At 41.5% G+C, this 19,433-nt stretch overlaps 2 protein-coding genes across 4 annotated transcripts; one reads left to right on the top strand and one right to left on the bottom strand.

Moving 5' to 3' along the window:
* Window positions 1-6,930: 6,930 nt before the first annotated feature.
* Window positions 6,931-9,857, bottom strand: LSM3 (LSM3 homolog, U6 small nuclear RNA and mRNA degradation associated). 2 transcript variants are annotated; one of them, XM_015641058.3, is made up of 4 exons: window positions 9,779-9,857; window positions 8,811-8,921; window positions 7,627-7,722; window positions 6,931-7,338 (listed from the first exon to the last, which is right to left on the bottom strand). In XM_015641058.3, exons 1-4 carry the CDS (start codon window positions 9,797-9,799, stop codon window positions 7,258-7,260), a joined length of 309 nt encoding a protein of 102 aa, XP_015496544.1. In that variant the 5' UTR covers window positions 9,800-9,857; the 3' UTR covers window positions 6,931-7,257. The 2 variants fall into 2 exon arrangements, with proteins under 2 accessions (XP_015496544.1, XP_015496543.1); XM_015641057.3 differs by lacking the exon at window positions 9,779-9,857 and adding an exon at window positions 9,094-9,291.
* On the top strand, window positions 9,843-19,267 carry XPC (XPC complex subunit, DNA damage recognition and repair factor). Of its 2 annotated transcripts, XM_015641052.2 has the most exons (16): window positions 9,845-9,994; window positions 10,583-10,781; window positions 10,967-11,115; window positions 11,391-11,514; window positions 11,924-12,008; window positions 12,491-12,648; window positions 12,848-12,968; window positions 13,153-13,242; window positions 13,661-14,593; window positions 15,055-15,215; window positions 15,462-15,543; window positions 15,977-16,111; window positions 16,605-16,774; window positions 16,993-17,086; window positions 17,288-17,377; window positions 17,963-19,267. In XM_015641052.2, the coding sequence occupies exons 1-16, from the start codon at window positions 9,895-9,897 to the stop codon at window positions 18,170-18,172; spliced, it is 2,901 nt and encodes a 966-aa protein (XP_015496538.1). In that variant the 5' UTR covers window positions 9,845-9,894; the 3' UTR covers window positions 18,173-19,267. The 2 variants fall into 2 exon arrangements, with proteins under 2 accessions (XP_015496541.1, XP_015496538.1); XM_015641055.2 differs by lacking the exons at window positions 17,288-17,377; window positions 17,963-19,267 and having other exon boundaries at window positions 9,843-9,994; window positions 16,963-17,086.
* Window positions 19,268-19,433: the final 166 nt, after the last annotated feature.

The following is a 19,433-nucleotide window of genomic DNA, read 5'->3' as shown; positions in this document are numbered from 1 at the left end:
CTTTATGTGTAGAAAAACACTATATTTTATCCTGTAGGTTCAGTTAAATTCCTTCTCCAATGCCTTCAGTGCTGGAGGTTCCAGTGCTCTCCATGCTAGCAGTGTAACAGTGGAAACACTGATCCAAGTACTCATGGCCCAGGCTGCATTCCTGGGCTCTAGGGTTAAAGAGACCCTTTACAGAGGACAGGGCCGTGCCCTGTTTGCAGTTCTGCCATGGGCTCAGCATGCAACCTTGGACAAAATGTTTCATTGTAATATCCTGCTTTCTTTTCTTCAGATGAAAGAAATTAGACAATAATTTATAGCCTCCTTTTAAAATTCTCTCAGATTTATGAATGAAGCAATCCTCCTTCCCTCGCTACTGCGTTCCTGCAATGGCTTTCTGTTAGAAACAAAGGATGTCGTGTTAGAAGGCTGACTAATAAGCAACCTAAAACCAAAAAGAATCTAGTACTAGGACAGCATGACCTGCAGTAATTCTGCTCCTCTCAGACACACACCAGGGATTAGCAGTCACCCTACACAACTCCCTTGACCACCAGAACAGTAAAAAAAAGGAAAAGGGAAAAAAAGATAAGATAAAGCTTCTTGTCCCAAGCCTACAGCTCAAAGGACACAAAATACTAAGCTCATTCCTAACTTACAGAGTATTTATTTGGAGGAAATGCTGGGAAGGAATCCTATGGAAATTAACCCTTGCTTCTCTAGATCCTCTTACTACGTGCAGAATTTCCATAATGCTCAAAAAATTCCTCGTCCTTAGAAGTAGAAACTGCCCTGATTAGTTTCTCACACAACCATCCAATCCATAAACACCAGAGCAAGGCTGGAGAGAACAGTTATACAACAGAGCCCATGAAAGAGAAAAAAACTGCTTGAGGCCAATTGGCTGCTTACATCATATATTTTCATGCTCTGTTTACAACCTCTCTGTGTAGGCATCTCACATCTCACATGTGCTGTATAAGTTGTGGGTGAATAGCTCTTGATAAAGTAAGAAAAAAACAAACAACTTATTGAATGTTCACATCAAATTTCAACTCTACAGTCTGTTAAGTGCCACATGTTTAATGAAGGGTTTGCTTCATTAATAGGCTCACTATGAGTGGGAATACCTTCCATATAACTCCTGGGAGTTATTTTTTGAGACCACAAATCACACCACATTCAGCTCTCCTTAACTCTTTGTATGTATTACTGCTAGATCAAGAACCAGCAGATCTCTGTAGGACATGTGATGATGGGGCTGTTTCTCTGTGTGATCTCTCTGTGCAGCTGAGCCAGTCCAAGAACAGTTTTCCCCTCCTTTTCAGAGCTGTCTATCAAGGCTGGCACCAGAGTGAGATGGAGCAATGGCTATTGGGGAAATTTCAACCCAGCTATGTCAAAGCCCTTCACAAGAATGAAACCTTTTACCCTGTTTGTAGGACAACAGTACTAAAAGAAAATACAGAGGAAAACAAAAGTAATGGAAATTGAAAGTGAACTTCATATTCAGCACCTGAAAGACTACATGTGAAGTATTTCTCCTTAACTCATGAGACTGCACATGAGAGAGGAGAAAAAAAAAAAAATCACTGCATGGACATCCCAGTGCCTCAAGAAAGCAAAAATAGCACCAGCAGCTGGCTTTAGGACTGAGTACAGAGGACAGAGCTCTTGTTTTACCCACAGGAAGTTGCAAACCTGGAAGCTGTGAGCAAACAGCACTGCTGGGTTTAGGTTATTTTTCAGGGAATGAATGCAGGGCAAGTAAGATATAAAGGCTTAACATTTAAACATGAAAATAGTCTCTATTACATTAGACAATCTCCACTGATATTAGAGCCTGTGCTTTATGGATAGGATCACATTAAATCAGAAACAATTCTGAATATTTGAATTACACCCACAGGCAGCAATAATGATCCGAAGGTTTGGTAGAAGAAAACTGTTGAGAATTGTGTTCAATTTAACTGCAGTGTATCCTCCTGGGTTGCAGTGGAGCTTTGGATTTTTTTGCCTTTTATAAGCAGCACGTCAGTCAACAAGAATTTAGCTTGGAGGAATGCATTACAAATGTAGAACAAATCAAATTAGCTCTCAGATGTTATCTGTTGATATCTCATTTCTTCCTCAGACTTCTAACCACTGGAACACAACATCTGGGCAGTGGGGGGAGGCAACTATTTTACTAAAAAGTACTAAATATAGGTGCTATAGAACAAATTACAACATGCTGCATTGCCACACCACCTACAGCACAGGATACCACACCTACAACCAGGAACAGTTACCTGCTGTGAAAAAGGTAATTCAGTCTAGCTAACATGTCACATTTACAGCATAAAAAGGAAACTTAATCATTGCAATTATGTGCTAAGGATGAGTGACAGTCATCTGTTGCAGCAGTTATTTAAAGAAATCATGATTTGGAGCACCATTTACTTGTTTCAAATTTTCCCTGCCACTGAAATTTGAAGGCTCCTGAAGAATTTAGTAATGCAGTCCAGAAAGAAAACTACAGGCTTTATCCTTAATATTCTACATACTTTAACAAAAATTTAGAGCAGCATTCTTTCTTCTTTTTAAATGGAAATAGTTTGCTTACCTGAAAGTTCTTGTGATGTTCAGAGAACAGAGTGGGGAAGGAATTATGTGAGTTGCTTGGTCAAAGTTTTACACACCCTGATCAGCTATAAGTGACAAGCTCCAGTGACACACACTCGTGATGCCATGATGTGCATCACACTGGAGGTTTTACTGCCCAGCACTTTAGCGGATTCAAGAAGAGCAAATGCAAATTTCCTGTAGCAGAAGTGTCACAACTGTGAGTTTTGTTAGGCAGCAATTAGACTATGAATCACATCATAAACTGTGCTATTGATAGCAAAGGCTTTTGCAGCCTCCCTTACCCACAAAGATGGTAACTTTTCTGTGCCACAGCTGAGTGTTGTGAGAAAGGAACTGTAACTTGCCTGCAGCACTAAGGTTTCCTTTAGAGGCTAAAATTGATCCACTATTGCGGAAGAGTTTAGGAAACTCAGACTTTGATTTGTCAAACAGTTTAAAGCCCCTGGTAAAGGCTGCTTGCTCAAATCACCCAGAAAAAGGCTAGAGGAGTACATCATATGCTGCAGGTACGGACATTGGCTTTGGGTGACATGAAACAACAGACTGAGATCCAAGAGCACCATATTTAGCCAGCCCAGGTGTGTAAAATGTAAGTTCCTTATCAGAAAATTAAACAACTGGTTCGAAAAATGTAAAGCAATTTTCATTGCTAAAACTAAAGTCAAAAAATATGCCTACATTTGAATATCCTGATGCCTTCCATGTGCGCCTTGAGGAAGCAAATATCCATGCTTACCATGTGCCACCCAGAGGAAAACTTTGCTAAAACCCCTCTTTGTGATCAGTCATTACCCAGCTCTTCCTGAGGTTTGTGCAGTGCTTTCTGCAAGAGCCTGTCCACCCACCCAGACAGTGAGCACGCCTGCCTTGTCCCCTGCTGGTGCAGGCAATCACATCATAAACTGATCAAACGCCATTGTACAACTCAATAGGCTTTTTGGACTAAGTTTCCAAAATTTGGGAGTGGGCCTTTCTTCCATTCAAACTAATTTGGGCAACAATGAAAAAATTCACTCATGCACAGGGTTTCTGACTACATCTTTTTCCGTCAGTGGTTCTTGCTTTCCGCTCCAACCCACATCATCTATTCTCTTCCTTCCACCCATTCTTCCCCCCAAAAAGGCTGGCTTGGACACTGTGCTTCAATTTTCTGTAGAACTTTCTATTTTTCTTTCCCATTCTTTTTGTTTAACAGATGAAAGGAGCTTCCTGTTTAGAAACGTGGGAGTCCTACACCCTTGGTAATGTATTCAGCCCATCGATGATCTTGGCATGAACGCTTTAAAACCTTAATAAGTCTGATAGGATTTTTTTGTACATGTCCCCATCAACATGAGTTCAAAAAACAATGCACAGCATTTGTCATCTTGAACTGAATCAGCTCCCTTCCCAGTCCTATGGTTCTAGTAAGGAAAATCTAGTAAGAAGGCTTACAAGTTTCCTTCTCTTAAGTATTTCAAATGATAGATTTCCAATGAAATCTATAGAACAGAAACAAAAACACCAAGAGGAGAAAGTGCTGTTGCAGAACTCCCAACATGATCAATACTGTCCTGCTTTTCCAGCCCTGAATCCCTACAGCAGCTTGCCAGTGCTCACACTGCTCAAGGCTTACTATAACTGTAATGTCCAAATCCTGGGCTTGTCCTGTGCTAGGGAATAGGAATAAAATATGCAATGTAATCCCTGTTCAACTTTAAAAAAAACCAAACTAAACACATTTTCCCCCCAAGCCCTACATGGCCTACAACAAAATTATATCTTGCTCAAATATGTAGGATGGATTCAAAATCTATTTTATATGGATCCAAAAAAAATGGCAACAGCATTGGTGACTTGAAATAAACTGAAATATTTATCATTTCAGGAGTTTAATGTACAGAAACACCTAAGTGCAGGCTGTTCCCTCTGCTGAATTTGAACTGCAGTGAAGTTCTCTGGTGAAGGTAATGGACAGCACTTGAATCAGTGGGTGCAGCAGCAGCCTTGTGAACCAACACAACAAGGGCTGTTCTTCTCCAAGCAGGGCTCAGCAGCACAGTAGTCAACCTCAATTCATTCTATATGGTGCAATTCTTCAGATTATTCTCTGAGAAAAGCTGCCAGCCTGAAGGTTGGGCATCTTAACCTCTGACAAAGCAAGGCACAAACACTGCTTCACTTTAACTCTTGTGGGGACTTGCTCTGTGCCCACATAAACATCAAAACATATTTTGATTTTTACTTGTGTGCAAGCAGCAGTTAATTTAAAACTGTCGGCAAGTGCCACCCTAATTAAAAACAAATGACTAATTGTACAAGCACAGGGCCTGTTGACACAGGCTACATACATCAAAGCCAACAAAGCTTGAATTTGAGGAAAAGCAGCACCATCTAGTGCCCTTCAGTAGTCAGATCCAAAAATCAATTTCACAAGCCCACACAGAAATTTCAAGATAGCAAACACCCACAAAAACAGGATATCAGAAGTTTAACTCTATCAGCACTTCTGATAAAGGGAATTGCATAGTAATAGTTGTGTTAAAAAAGAACTCCTGAGATGTTTTCAGGCAGAACAGAAATTCTTTAAAGACAAACTAAGAAATTATTCTGCCATCTATAAAAAAGATGCAGTTGAAAGTCTAAAACTTACCAGAAGACTACTACTGTCTATAAAAAGCTACTAGAACTAAAATGCCTCAAGCTTCAAGAAGTTCAATAATATTAAAAGTTCTAGGAGACTGAAAACATAAGACAATATGAAGCAGCATTTGAGAAACCGTGAGAAAATACAGGAGGAAAATTAACTTCTTTTTCAAACTCATCAGGAACAGAAATCTAGACAAATGGTTAAATATAGGATCAAAAAATAGAAAGAACAGTATGAAAGAGACCAGACTGCAAAAAACTTCAAATGTTTTGGGGTTTAGTTTATGTGGGATTATTTTTTTTTTTATTTGGGGGGGTTTGTTTGGTTTTTTTGGGGAGTTCATTTAGGGTGATATTCTTTTCTTGTTGTTTGTTTTGTTGGGGGGGTTTTGGTTGTTTGGGAGGGATGTTTGCTTTTTGTTGTTTTTCTTTTTTAATCCACATTCATCATGGAGAGGCTTAGACTGGCTCCCACTCCAGACAGCTCATTTCAAATCAGAGGATCAAGGATGATACTGGCCATTTCAGAGACACAAAACAGTAACAGATCTTTATAATTAGACAGTAAATACCCAAGAAATCAATTATACATTAACTGAGCTACCAACCACCATAATCTCTCACTTAAAAAGAAGCAGGTGATAAATGAGACAATTTTTAATGAGTTTTCCAAGGATTTATGTAGGTGAGCTGACCTCTTCCCACTGTGCCGATACCCTGTGATAGAAATGTGCTGTACATACAGATAAATGTATTATACTGGAAAATACAGCTCACCCATTATCATTCTCAGTCTACAAGTGTTATTAACAGATAGGAATTCAAAAATTTTTCATGGTAGAAATTCCTGATTTGCCAAAATCCAAGTACAAAAAAGAACGGTGAAAAATAAATGATTGGCAGACCTTGCATTCCTCACCACTGTCTCAAGCTATGGACTGTTACGGAAATTTTTAAGTGTAGGAAAAAGTGCCAAAGCAAGCTGCTTTTGCTAAAACTGCAGAGAACCTAGATAATTGTCAAAAGTCAAACTTTATAGGAAGTGCAGACCTACATCTCTCATGTGACTCTGAAATATAATTATAGCAGAAGTGTCTTTTTTCACATAAGAAGGAAAGTAAAATGCAAACAAGGTGGGTCTGAGAAAGTATGTATTAAAATAGAGCTTTGTTCAGGTTCTAGTGCACCTTCACTACAGATAATTTATAAGTATCTAAAGGCATCCAGCAGAATTTAATGTATTCAAGAACTGAAACATGCTATAAACAGCAGGAAATGAATGCAGCAGGCAATTCAACAGCATGTGAGCAACAACCTCAGCCTGTACTTAGAGCCTTGCAAACCCTGTGTTAACAAAGTGAGTGAAACAATGAAAATACCTGAAAATATTGCACTGAAGCCCATCTTCTTTATCTTAGGTGGAAGATTCATATAAACATCATTTCCCTACAATGAGGATATGCATCACAAATTTGAACACAGAGCCATAAGTTACAGCACCATTGATTAACGTAGTGTTGTCCCCAGTAATCTGCAACACCTGCATGTTAGTAAGGACAGAAGTTAAAATAACACACTAAAGATCTTGCTTTAGTAAGAAGTTATAAGCAAGGCTGATACTATAACTTCATAAAGCACTAGCTCTATGGAAGAGCCCTCAACATAAAAAACATGACAAGTCAAATCTCCAAGACAAACCAAAGTTTATTTAAAACAAAAATAAGACAGTGCTACTGCCAAGATAGAAAAGTTAAGGATTATTTTACTGAATGTGACAAGGCAGCCAATTTACAGCAGTTTACATTAATTCAGAGATCAGATTGGGTTTTACACTGCTTTGACTGACTGCATGTACTTTCTGCAGGACAAACTGGTTCCCCTTCCCTCCCCTTTTCAAAAGAACTGACAAAAATATCCTATAAAAAACATATACAGAATTTTGAGACATGATTGAAACATGAACCACTGTCCAAAAGTCTGGAACTGTCCAAGAAGGTTAAGTCCTTTGTTGCTTCAACCAACCCTCAAGGGGGGAGCTACAAGCACAACGCCATCCCCTCTGACAAAGAGCATTGGAATATTCCTTTTGGTAGACTGTGAAGAAGGAAAGAAAAGTTCACATTTACAGAACATTAATTTCAATCATAAAAACACACTTGAAACAACTCCAACAAACAATATTCTAGCATGCTGAAGAGATCATTACAATAACAGCAAATCTCTAGAAATCCTGTGTACTTTCATAACGATTTGTCCAAATCCTGTTAGCTTGATTCAAAAAACAGCAATAAAGCAATAAACTAACAATATAACACAGTGTAGTTCTAGATTAAAAAAAAAAAAAATCTGTGATGATAAATTAACTCCCTTCTTAGTCCTTACTTTATAAATCTCTTCATAGGTTTCTTCATCAATCTCTATTGTAGTCACAGTTTCTTCCACATCACCCAAAATCATATTTAAGTGCTGGTCATATGCCTGTAGGAATCAAGTTTAGTTAATTATGTTTTCTAAAATTCAAACATGAGTTTATTAAAATGAGAATTTTTAGCAAGATTTTCAGACATAAATAGTTTGGTCTAATTTTGACCAAAATGAAGTACTATCAGTTATAGTTACAACTCAAAACAAACATAAATAAATGAGAACTCTGCAGTAGGAAAAAGAAGGCATGACATTTACATCAAACACTTACAGGAAATAGGTCTGAAGCATTTTGTAAGAGCACTTGTGAGACCTCAGAGACAGACACACTTTGTTAACATTAACCCAGCTACACATACTGCTGCCAGTCCAGCTTCCCAGAATCGATTGCCTGGGGGCAACTTAAAGAATATGAAAGCTGCTTCTCATACACTGCTACCTTAACACATATACCTTAAACATGTGTTCCAAAAGCCTTACAAAAGCATGTTGCAAACTACATGTGTCCCTCGTGGATCTCTCATTATCTCTGGGTTTCCAAAGGAGTTGAGGCCCAGTTAACTCACAGGGCAACTGGCTCACTTCCCCAGCAGAGCACTCAGGGAGGCTGGCTGACTTAACAGAAAGCAAAAATCTGAGAATCCAGCTGAGTACATATCCCATCACACCTCCCAGGGTGTGCCTTAAAGGATTTTTGTTTGATAATAATGACCTCAGTCTAGAAGCAGCCTTGGGGTACATCATAGGAAGAGGCCTGCAGTATTATTGCATATTCCACAGACAGAGAAAATTAAGCCAAAAGCAGTAAAGTGACTTGCCTGGTATCATTCAGGAGACAAGCAAAACGAAATACATCTCTTGACTTTTTAGGGAAGCAGTTAATAGCTGACAAAGTGCTGAGGAAATGAGATTTTTTCCACCAAGCACATTATTGTTCTGGTAACTAAGACAATTCTTAACCTAGTTTCTCCAACCGCTTCTGCACTTTCAACCATGAAATGCAATTACTCATGTTTTAAAATTAATTTTTTCAACAACCAGTGGAATATTACAGGTGAACTGTTTAACACACTGTTGCACATAAAGAAAGACTGCCCAGTGCTTACCTGAATGAGCATGAATGTTCTGAAAGTTTTACTTACATGTAATCTGCCTCTAAGCTCTCTGTCATTCCTCATTTTGACATAGATTCGCTCATCTAGACTGAGTCTGATGAGATCAAGTGGCTCCTCTACAGTATTTGTTGTTTGTTGCTAAAAAAAACCAAAATAAACGCATTATTTGTACAAAAGAAGTCTTTGCACTTTTCCATTCCTTAATGTTTGCAAGGCACAGGAAACAAAGGAGAAAAAACACAGATGCAAATACTTCAAATCATTCTTTCACATCCAAGCGCTGCTGATTTACCACTCCACTGATACTCACCAGCCCTAAGCAACGTAAGTCAAAAAATTTGAGTTTAGTCCGCAGCAAATCATTCTTCACACAGGGGGATTGGAACTGGTTGATCTTTAGGATCCGGTCCCTTTCAACACGAACCATCCTCTAACTGTGCGAGCTGTTTTTCTTGCGGGCAGCCATGGCTGAGAGCGCAGCAGAGAGCGCACACTGCGGGAGCCAGCAGCACACCTGTGCCGCGGCCGGCTGAGGGCCGAGCCCAGCTGGCACCGGGGCCGGCACCGGGCACCCACTGCCCCGCACCCTCACCGCTCCCGAGCCCCTGCAGCAGCCAGGCCGGGCTCCGAGGCCGGCGGGAAACCTCAACGCACCCCGGCCTAAGGCTCATTTCTGTGCGAAAAGCACACTTCGAGGATAGCAACTAAAAAAGCGTAAAGACCTCCGCGCACATCCCACATCTTCCGTATCTCATATATTTCCGCTCTCGCTACCCCTTTCCTTCAGAGCCGAGAGAATTGCTCTCAGCAGCCTTTCCCTCCTCCGGCAGTCCCCGCTCAGAGGGCCCGCAGCGCGCCCTGCCCGCGTCCCGACAGCGCCACAAACGCCGAGGCCGAGCGGGGATTTCACCTCGCACGGAAAGCGCTGCCGGCCCAGCCGCAGAGCGCAGAGCCGCCTCCCCGGGCAGGCGCTGAAGGAGCCCACAGCCGCTCACCTGGTCCACCTCATCCGCCATCTTTCAAACCGCCTCCCGCGCCCGCCCGCGAGACTTTATAGCCCCGCCCCTTCCCCGGCGCTTTCGGGCCCGGGACCTGCCCCCCCGGCAGCGCCATGGCCCGAAAGCGCCGAGCATCGCCCCGGCCCGCGGCCGGCAAAAAGAGGCGCTCTGGGGGGCTGCGAAAGCTGGAGCAGCAGGAGGAGGAGGAGCAGGGTGAGTGCGGCAGGGAGGCGGTAGCGGGCCGGAGCTGCGCCACCGCCGCGGCTCGGGCCGCTCCAGGCCGCGGGGTCGGAGGGCAGCGCTCTCGGAAAGGGCGGCCAGGCCGGGCTGGAGCGCGGCTGCTGTCGGCTGTGTTGTCAGCAGGGAGATCGGCGGTGGGATCCGTGCCCCAGATCCCGGGCGTTAAACCCGTCCGTGACACGGGCCCCAAGGCTGGGCGAGCCCCTGAAGGGCTGTTCGTTGTTTCACCTCGGCCGCGCTACAGAGCAGCGTCTCGTGGTAATAAGTTGTCGTGAGTGGCAAACACGATGCTTGGTTTTCCACCGATTCCATCGGTAGGATTATAGGAATCTTTAGGTACTTCTTGTGAGTTACATAAGTATTTTCTTCCAACAGGTCTCACTGTTCAAATCCTGCCTGTTTATAAACAATGACATGCTCAGCACGGTGCGTGCTCACACCACACTCGCACTACTTTCTGTAGCTGCCACTCATGAAGTCCATGGAGATGTTGTTTCAGGTTGCCATGGAGATGAAACTATATCCTCTAATATTAATCTTAATTTCTTTTGTCACATGCAGATGATTTTGAAGAGAAAAAGCCCTGTATAAAAAAGAACTCAAAAACTCCAGCTAGGAAAAAGGAAGATTGTGATACTGAAGTTTCCAACTCAGCAAAAACTTCCAAACCTTCAAGACGAGAAGAGGCAAAATCACAAATAAAAGAAAGTAAAAAGAATGCTAGAAATAAAGAGAATTGTATCAAAGAGGAAACATGCAGGTGAATTTATCATTCAAGTCTATAGGATCTCTTTCTTCATCTTAATTTCTATGGTTTGATCGTCAAATACTTAGTCTGTTGTTACTGATGCAGAGGTCATGCTTGATTTATTTCCCTATTTTTAGTCTTTGATAAACAAGCACCTACATTTCCTGATGCTAACACTGTTTTGATGATTTTAACAGTGACTCACTGAAGCATCCTCAGAAGGAGATGAAGTTAAAGACAGAATTAGAATTAAAGACAGAATCTCCTGTTAAAGAAGAGATGGATGAAGACAATGCTGTTGATGATGATGATGATGAAAGTGAAGATGAATGGGAGGATGTGGAAGGTAGAAATTTCATATTTTTTCATATTAAGCACTTTTTAAGAGCTTGTATATCAAAATGATTCCTCAAGAGCAGGAGACCAGCATCCCACAGTTATTTGAAGTAACTTAGCACACACAGTGCTATGGAAGATCCAGGAGCTGGTAGTTACTGGATGTGTTCTTTTTAAAAGTTATTTTAACACTTAAGAAGGAAAATGTAGATTCTTATCCCGTCATAAGGCCTCCCTGGGAATCTATTCCATGTTTGCTTATAATTTGGAATTCTGTTTTTACAGAACTTCAGGAACCTGCTACAGGTAAGTTAGAAGAAGCTGCTGTTCTTCCATCAGTGGGTCTGCCAAGCAATCCTGTCGAGATAGAGATTGAAACCCCAGAGCAAGTGAAGAAAAGAGAGAGGAGGTAAGAACGAGGAGGTGGTAGAGGGCTGCTGAAGGCTGAACTTAAAAATATCCAAAGTCTTGACTGTCACTGGCTTGTTGAGTTCAGGGTGAAAATCTCTACTTTTTCATTGAGCTAGCAGGAATGGAGGAGGCTTTTCAGCTTCCTTGAAAATCAAGTGTGTAAGTTGACTATTTTACTGTCTCCATTTCCAGTGGACAGCAGGAGATCTCTTGAAGGAGAGCTGTGGTTAAATGGTGTTGTGTTACTGCAAAATCTTAATGGCCTGTTCATCTAGCCAGTCACTAAACCTTTCCTTAAGTGTGCACAGTAGGATGAATTCTCTTTGTGAACTGACCCAGTTCAGGAATATAGAAAGGCAGGTCCACAGAAATGCCACAACATCTATTTCTTTTGTAATCTTCTGCAGAGAAAAAAGAAAAGCTGAGTTTGAGATGTACCTTCGGAGAATGATGAAACGTTTCAGCAAGGAGGTTCGTGAGGACACACATAAGGTAGTTGTCACAGAGAGCCATGGCAAAGAAATTGAGCATAAAGGTGTCTGAACTGATTTACAGTCAAAAGAAGCTAATTTTTATCAAATATCATGGGGCCACAGCTAGAAGTGAAAAGATAGAGGCTGTAGACCTGACAGATACTTGTAAAGGTTCCTCCTCAACTGTGAATTGGAAACAGCAGTGCCTGTGTTAGTAAAATTATAACTCAAAGCATATGTGAGTAAGATGTATATTTCTCTGTGGAGGGATATCTTCTAATTCTGTCAGGATTAAACTGCCAATTTTGTAGAACAGGAAACACTTGGAAAGACTTCAGTGCTTTACTGTCTTCTGAAGACAGCACTGTGAATGTTTGGGAGGCTTCATTGTCACCTCTCTCTGTTAAAAGGGATGGTGAAGTATTTCTTGTCTTTACCATGGACAGTAGCTCCAATGAGGAAAATCTCTTGTGAACTCAATTTTAAACTTTTCTCTTTCAGGTTCACTTGCTGTGTCTATTAGCAAATGGCTTCTATAGGAACAGGATCTGCAGCCAGCCAGATCTCCTTGCTGTCGGTCTGTCCATTGTCCCCACCCGCTTCACCCAAGTGCCTGCAGGCCAAGTGGGCCTTGTCTACCTTTCCAACTTGGTGAAATGGTAAAACTCTCTTCTGATCATGCTGTCACATAGAATGTAGAGCTAGGGTTCAGGGAGAGGGCTGACTGTAATTAGCAATTTTAAATTTTATGTACAAGGGTGAGATAGGCTGTCCTTTTTAGAGAAGGAGAGGGTGAACTCAGAAGTTTAAGAATACAGTCACAAACACTGGGTAATAAGCAGGCATTTTGTATTTCAGGTTTGTTGGAACCTTCACTGTCAATGATGAGCTTTCCACTGAAAAGGGAGAGCCCCTTCAGTCAACACTAGAGAGGAGGTTTGCCATCTATGCTGCACAAGATGATGAGGAGCTTGTTCATGTAAGAGACTGGGAAGTGCAGGGTTGGTTGGTGAATTTGTATGTTGTGTGTCAGGTCATAGACAAAGTGGCGGGAGGGGTGGATTTTAAGAAAGCAGGCTGGTGATTCTGTAGCTACTTATTTTCTTGTATTTTTATCTCAAGACTTCCTGTGATTAAATCACTCTATTTTAACTGTTTTGCAGATATTCTTAATTATTCTGCGAGCATTACAGCTGCTGTGTCGCCTCGTACTGTCTTTTCAGCCTATTCCTCTCAAGGAGACAAGACCAAAGGTAGTTTTTGTTGTTTGTGTGGAATAAGGAATAGGTCACTGATTTAGTAGGATTAAAAAAACTTTCTGGCTATTACAGCTTGCACTGAATCACTTACTGCATTGAACCAGGGTCTTGTCTATATTGCAGAAAATGCACACCCTTAATTTTTAATTTTCTTCTTTTAAAAAAGCCACTAATTTCTGTGTTTCAGCAAAGATTTCTTAACATTTCAGTGGGTTTACATTTCCTTAAAACTTAGATGGCAACTCGTGCTGCATGAGTACACCTCTCTTCAGCCAGTTGCCTGAAGCTTTCAAATTAATTGACTGTGCCTGCCAACCTTTGGTCTGCATAAACCTTGGGCTGATTTCAGTCTTTTTTTTTTACCATATTCTTAGCTGTGGTGATAAAAGTGACCTGGCCTGTTTCTCTGCAGGGAAAGAGCTCATCCAAGAGGCTGTCTAATAGCAGCACCTCTGAGGTTCAGGAGAGTACTGCCACAACACCCAAAGCTGCGGCAAAAAAATGCCCCTGCAAAAAAGCCAAGCTGGAGGAGAAATCCTCGGAGAGCAAAGAAAACAGTGTGGAGCCAAAGAAACCCAAAACTGCCCAGACTGAAGTGACACACAAGTCAAAGCTGACTAAAGGCAGCCAGGAACAGAAGGAATCAAATAATGAGACCGGTTCAGCAGAAAAAGATGTGCCGGTCAGGCCCAAGAATGACCGCCGGAGACGAGTGGCCTCCAAAGTGTGTTACAAGGAAGAGAGTGGAAGTGATGAGGGCAGTGCTTCGGACTTTGAGGTTTCAGAGGAGGAGAGTGATCTCTCTGATGAGGATTTTGAAACTGTCCCTAAAAGGCGGAGGAGCTCACAGGCCTCCCAGAATTCAAAGCTGACAACTATAAAAAGGTCAAAAACTGAGATTTCAGAAACAATGCTATCAAAAAATTCATATGGAGCTGAGACTAAGCCAGCAAAAAGTGCAACTTCAGCCTTGCCTCAAGCACAGAAGAAGAGAAACAAAATCATTTCTAGTGATGAGGATGATGGACAGCAGGAGGTGAGGAGAGCAATGGGAACAGACCAGTGGCTGGAGGTTTTCCTTGAGTCTGTGGACAAGTGGGTTTGTGTAGACTGTGTTCATGGCAATGTGGGTCAGCCCCAGCTGTGCTTTGCACATGCCACAAAACCACTTTTCTATGTTGTGGGATTTGACAACGATGGGAGTGTCAGGGATGTGACACAAAGATATGATCCAGTGTGGATGACCTCAACAAGGAAGAGCCGTGTGGACCCAGAGTGGTGGGAAGAGACACTGCAGCCATATGAAAGTCCCAATGTGGAGAGAGACAAGAAGGAAGAAAATGAGGTAAATAGGTTGTTCAGGACACAGAGTGCCAGGAGTCCTGTCCCTGGATTCTCATTCAGGCAAAAAGCATTAGAAATCTCTTTCCATGAGGAGGGAGGTTTGTATTTGAACTTGAATTGTTGAGATTGAACATGTTTTAAAGAGACTATACAGTAATAAATATTAAATTTTGGAAGTTATTCAGATAAGTTTGCATAGTGGAAGTACTGCACAGCTTGTGCTGGAAACTTGCTAGTGAGATTTGTGTAGTGTTTAGCATTATTTTTCTCAGAGTTTTTAAAGTACATAGGTCAAGGTACTCATCTAAGTACTTACTTGCAGCAAGAATGTTTTGGTCTGTTGGCTCATCTGGTAAGTTTCTGGTATTTTTTTCCTTTGGTTCATATTCTAGTTGTTCTTATATTCTTACAAAGGGTAGTGGAAAAGTTGTGAAATTACTCTTTTCTGTATAATTCTTACAGTTTCAAGTGAAGCTTCAAGATCAGCCTCTACCAACAGCAATTGGAGAGTACAAAAACCACCCTCTCTATGCACTGAAGAGGCACCTCTTAAAATTCCAGGCCATCTATCCTGAGACAGCTGCTATCTTGGGGTACTGCAGGGGAGAGGCTGTCTATTCCAGGTGAGCTGTGCACCTATTGTCACCTGCACCTGTGATCTTTGTAACAAATTGGAGAGCTAACTTGCATGATGGTATCAGCAGTAGCCTCAGACCACATGCATAAACAGGTTTTTTTGCTGCTCTGACAGCATTTGTGTATCACTAAGATACAACTTTTTTTTATTATTCCTAATATGGTAGGTTTATTGTGGATCTGTTATGAATGACTTGAAAACTCTTACATTTGCTTCTTTCTGGCCTTTTCAGAGACTGCATACACACACTGCACTCCAGGGACACTTGGCTGAAGCAAGCTCGAGTGGTGAGGGTTGGAGAAGTGCCTTACAAGGTAAGAGGGTTTGACTTCCTCCTGTGCAATTCATCTGCCCTTTAAAGCTCAAGCTCAGTTGTGTTTTGGTTTTTTTCTTCTATCCTGTCAGCAGATGTAGATTTCACACTTTTTTGCATGGCAGCTGTAATGTCCACCTGCTATGCCTACATGCTGCCTGAAGTCCAGCTTTGCTTTTTTCCCACCCCAAGGGTACCTGGCAGAACAGCTCCCTTTTCACCTTCTCCAAAGGCATCCCAGTGTTTTACATGCACTGTTGGAGCTCTGCCTGTTGCATACAGGTGCCACGGGTTGTCATTTACAGGCAATGGATATTGAAGCTGGGAAATAGCATTTCTGCTCTTCCAGAAACTTCTCCTTTGGTGTCCTAGGAAAACCTGAAACCACTGTCAGCTTCTTATGATTTTTACAGGCCTGGTTGTTATATTTGCAGATGGTAAAAGGATTTTCCAACCGGGCGAGGAAGGCGCGCCTGGCAGAGCCGGCGAACCGGGACCGGGAGGACCTGGCGCTGTTTGGCCGCTGGCAGACAGAGGAGTATCAGCCTCCCATAGCAGTGGATGGAAAGGTAGCTGGAAGGCAGAGGGCTGGTGCTAAAGGAAGTGGTTTGTGTGCAGCTCTGGGCTTTATTTTTCCAGAAGCTTCATGTTTCAGACATGAGATGAGTCAGTAATATCTGGAATCAGGATTAAGAGTTCAGAGGTAAATGTTCACAGGAGGAAATAATCAAAACTCTACTGAGGCCTTTCTTTCACAAATACAGGTAGTGAGTGCAGACTGCTAAAGTCAAAATTCTGTTGATCTGATCTTCCTAGCCCATGTTATGCCTCGGTAATTCTCTGCATTACAGCCTGAGAAACAAAACTTGAGCAGAGGACATAGCTAAGAGATAACCATGCAGCTAAAATCTAGGCTTGTACCTTGTCATGTGAATATTAATTGAATACTGGAGTGGAATGTAGCAGGTCAGGAGGGTAAAGTCCCTGAGTTGCAGCAGGAATTTTTCACCTCTCTCCAGAAAGCAGGATTATCACCATCTCTCTTTAATCTTGCCATAACAGGTTCCTCGGAATGAATATGGGAATGTCTATCTCTTCTTGCCATCCATGTTACCTGTTGGCTGTGTGCAGCTGAAACTTCCAAACCTGAACAGAGTGGCACGAAAGTTGGACATTGACTGTGCTCAAGCCATCACTGGATTTGATTTTCATGGTGGCTACTCACACCCAGTGTATGTAAAAGCTGCTTTGTTGCACCTGTCAGATGTTGATGTCCTGCAGAAGCTGTGTATCTTGTGTTAAGGGGAACATGTGACCAGTTATACACTTTGGTCCTTTGAGACAGACAGTTCTGTCACTATTCTGTACCTTCTGGGCTGGGTCAGCAGGCATTTGCTCCCTTTTTTTTTCCTTCTTGTAGCTGACAAGAGGATTGTGTTCTCCTTCCTAGTACTGATGGGTATGTGGTGTGTGAGGAGTATAAAGAGATCCTTGTTGCTGCCTGGGAGAATGAACAAGCAGAAATAGAAAAGAAGGAGAAGGAGGTGAGAACTATTTTTGCAGCTTCCTTACTGTTATACTTAAAAAGTAAATTTCATTGAAACTGGGCAGTCAAACAGGGCAGGCTGTGTAAGCAACAAGCTTTTTAGATGACAGTTTAAAAATCTTAAAACTTTCTATGTGCATAAATACATTGAAACTCACAGTAGTAAATTTTTCTCTTTGCCATTAACAATCCCCCACAGAAGCGTGAGAAAAGAGCTCTAGGGAATTGGAAGCTGCTGACAAAAGGACTTCTTATTAGAGAGAGGTTGAAGCAACGCTACTCAATCAAGGTATCCTGCATTTCTATTAGTAATTTATATTTGTGGAGGTTATTTTAACTGTAGAATAAAATTTGCAGAGTGTAGTTCCTCAAAAAGTCTTCAGCTAAAGATTCAAAAATCTACCCCAGAAGTTCAGTGTGGTCATGTTCAGTAAAGATTTATTACTGTTTAACAAGGATTAAAGTTTTTTATTTTTTTATTTTTTATTTTATTACTATAAAAAAAAGGGGTTTTGTCATACTCCTTCCTAGATTTCCTCAAAGTCAAGCATGTAGCTACCAGGATGAGAGTGGGGGGAGCACTTTTTCTTTTAGTTAGATATTTTAGTTCTTATTTTTTTCACAAGAAAAAAGGTGAAAAGCCTGATCTTTTTAAAACAGGTTGGTTTTATTCTTCCATTGTCAAAAATGCTTGTGTTGCAAGAATGTTTGGTGTTCAGAAATAGAAGTACTTTGGTTGGGAAGCCCAAACCAGAGCAACCAACTTCTGTAATGTCATGCAGTGTCACTGTGACCAAAGTCAAGCTCTTTTAGAAAGGGACAGTTACAAGTGATTCTTACAGCAACTTTCTGATTTTCACACCTGTTTTTTCAGACTGAGCCATCAGCACCTGAGACAGAGAAAGGAGGGGGATTCTCTTCTGATGAAGAAGGAGCTCCGAGCTCAGAGAGCGCAGTGGAGAACACAGCCATTTATTGGCCCCAAAATCGCCAGCTCGAGAAGCAAGAAGAGAAAATAACCAGAAAGAGCAAGCGAGAAAAGAGAGGAGAAACAGCTCAGTTGTTCCCTTTTGAGAAATTGTGATGACAAGCTTTTCTTTGCTGTTTTCAGAGGCAGGAAAATAGTCATGATAAAAGTATCCTTTGCCAGTTAGGGCCTTAGGGTCTTGTTGTGCACTTGTGTTTCTGAGGTGTCAGGGACCAACCTAATTCAATATCCACTTTCCTTTGAGATCACAGGTATCACTTAGGTGTCATTAGATTATTCCCTTTGACCTTGGATGAACAGCAGCACCTTGCAGAATCACTTTGCTTTGTTGGGGTTTTTGCTCTGTATCACTCAGCACTAATAGTTGAGTTCCCTGAGGCACTCCTGTCCATCAGCAGTCTCTTCCCATTTTTCTCATTTTTCATTTTTCCCTGCTAGTTCTTGCTCAGAACTAAAGCATCCAGCTGCTTTTTATCTGTCTGCAGAGATGTGGCCAAAAGAATGCTGATGCCTCCTTTGAGTCATAGCTTACCCAAATGAGTGGTGAGGTAGAGTTCTGGCCTGTCTGTCTCAAGGGGAAATACTGCCTTTCAGGTCTAAAAGAAACCCCCCACAATCAGAATATGGAGGAATTAATACTTTCTAAAGAATACTTGCATTTTGTGATCTAAGTTTGGCTTTTCAGCCTACTATCTTTCTTTACTCTCAGAAATCTTGTGCTGTGGAAGGGAGAAGCCCTGTCCTTACTACAATTAAGGTTCAATATGCCTTTTTAAGCAATTTGCATATATATGTATTTGCTTCTGTTGCTTATCAAGATCCTGCTGTGGAGCAAAACATGTAAAACTGGCTTAATCTCACTGCTGGAGCAAAATTCACTAAAATTACAGAATTCTTGTTATCCAGTACCATAGCATTAAAAACCTGCTGAGAGAGGAATGTTAAATCTATGTAAGCTTTTCCTGCATTTTTGTAGTATAAATACTGATCTGTCTTTGGCAGTACTATGTATCTAAATTCCATGGACACAGTCTCTTCAAAAACTGAGGGGAAAAACAATTTTTAGTCATTGCTGGACATTGTGACAGAGACTGAAATGTAAGAAGATGGCTTTCATGTAATTATGTTCAGAAAAAAGAATCTATTTTTGTACTGTATTTGTAGATCAAAATAAAGTTTGAAAAAAAAGAATATGCTTTCTGTTTTGGAATGCACAGGTAACCCTCAGTATCCTTAAAATACAAGAGGCTGTAGCAGTCAACTTGAATCATCATATTTTCAAATAATCTTAGAGGTGTCAAGGAAGTGACTGACTTCTTTGGTCAGTAATGGGAAGTAAACCCATGGCAGGCTGGCA

Source organism: Parus major, chromosome 12 (assembly GCF_001522545.3).
Source record: "Parus major isolate Abel chromosome 12, Parus_major1.1, whole genome shotgun sequence".
Lineage (NCBI taxonomy): Eukaryota > Metazoa > Chordata > Aves > Passeriformes > Paridae > Parus > Parus major.
This window is presented reverse-complemented; position numbering and strand designations above follow the sequence as displayed.

Bases quoted from the DNA above. Each gene is read 5' to 3' on its own strand.
- LSM3 (XM_015641057.3), bottom strand. From the start codon at position 9,210: ATGGTTCGTGTTGAAAGGGACCGGATCCTAAAGATCAACCAGTTCCAA. The intron at 8,922-9,093 runs GTGAGTATCAGT...GGTTTTTTTTAG, and splicing joins ACTTACGTTGCTTAGGGCTG to CAACAAACAACAAATACTGT. The intron at 7,339-7,626 runs GTAAGGACTAAG...CCTTCTTCACAG, and splicing joins CCTATGAAGAGATTTATAAA to TCTACCAAAAGGAATATTCC.
- XPC (XM_015641052.2), top strand. From the start codon at position 9,895: ATGGCCCGAAAGCGCCGAGCATCGCCCCGGCCCGCGGCCGGCAAAAAG. The intron at 12,969-13,152 runs GTAAGAGACTGG...ACTGTTTTGCAG, and splicing joins ATGATGAGGAGCTTGTTCAT to ATATTCTTAATTATTCTGCG. The intron at 17,378-17,962 runs GTATCCTGCATT...CTGTTTTTTCAG, and splicing joins AGCAACGCTACTCAATCAAG to ACTGAGCCATCAGCACCTGA.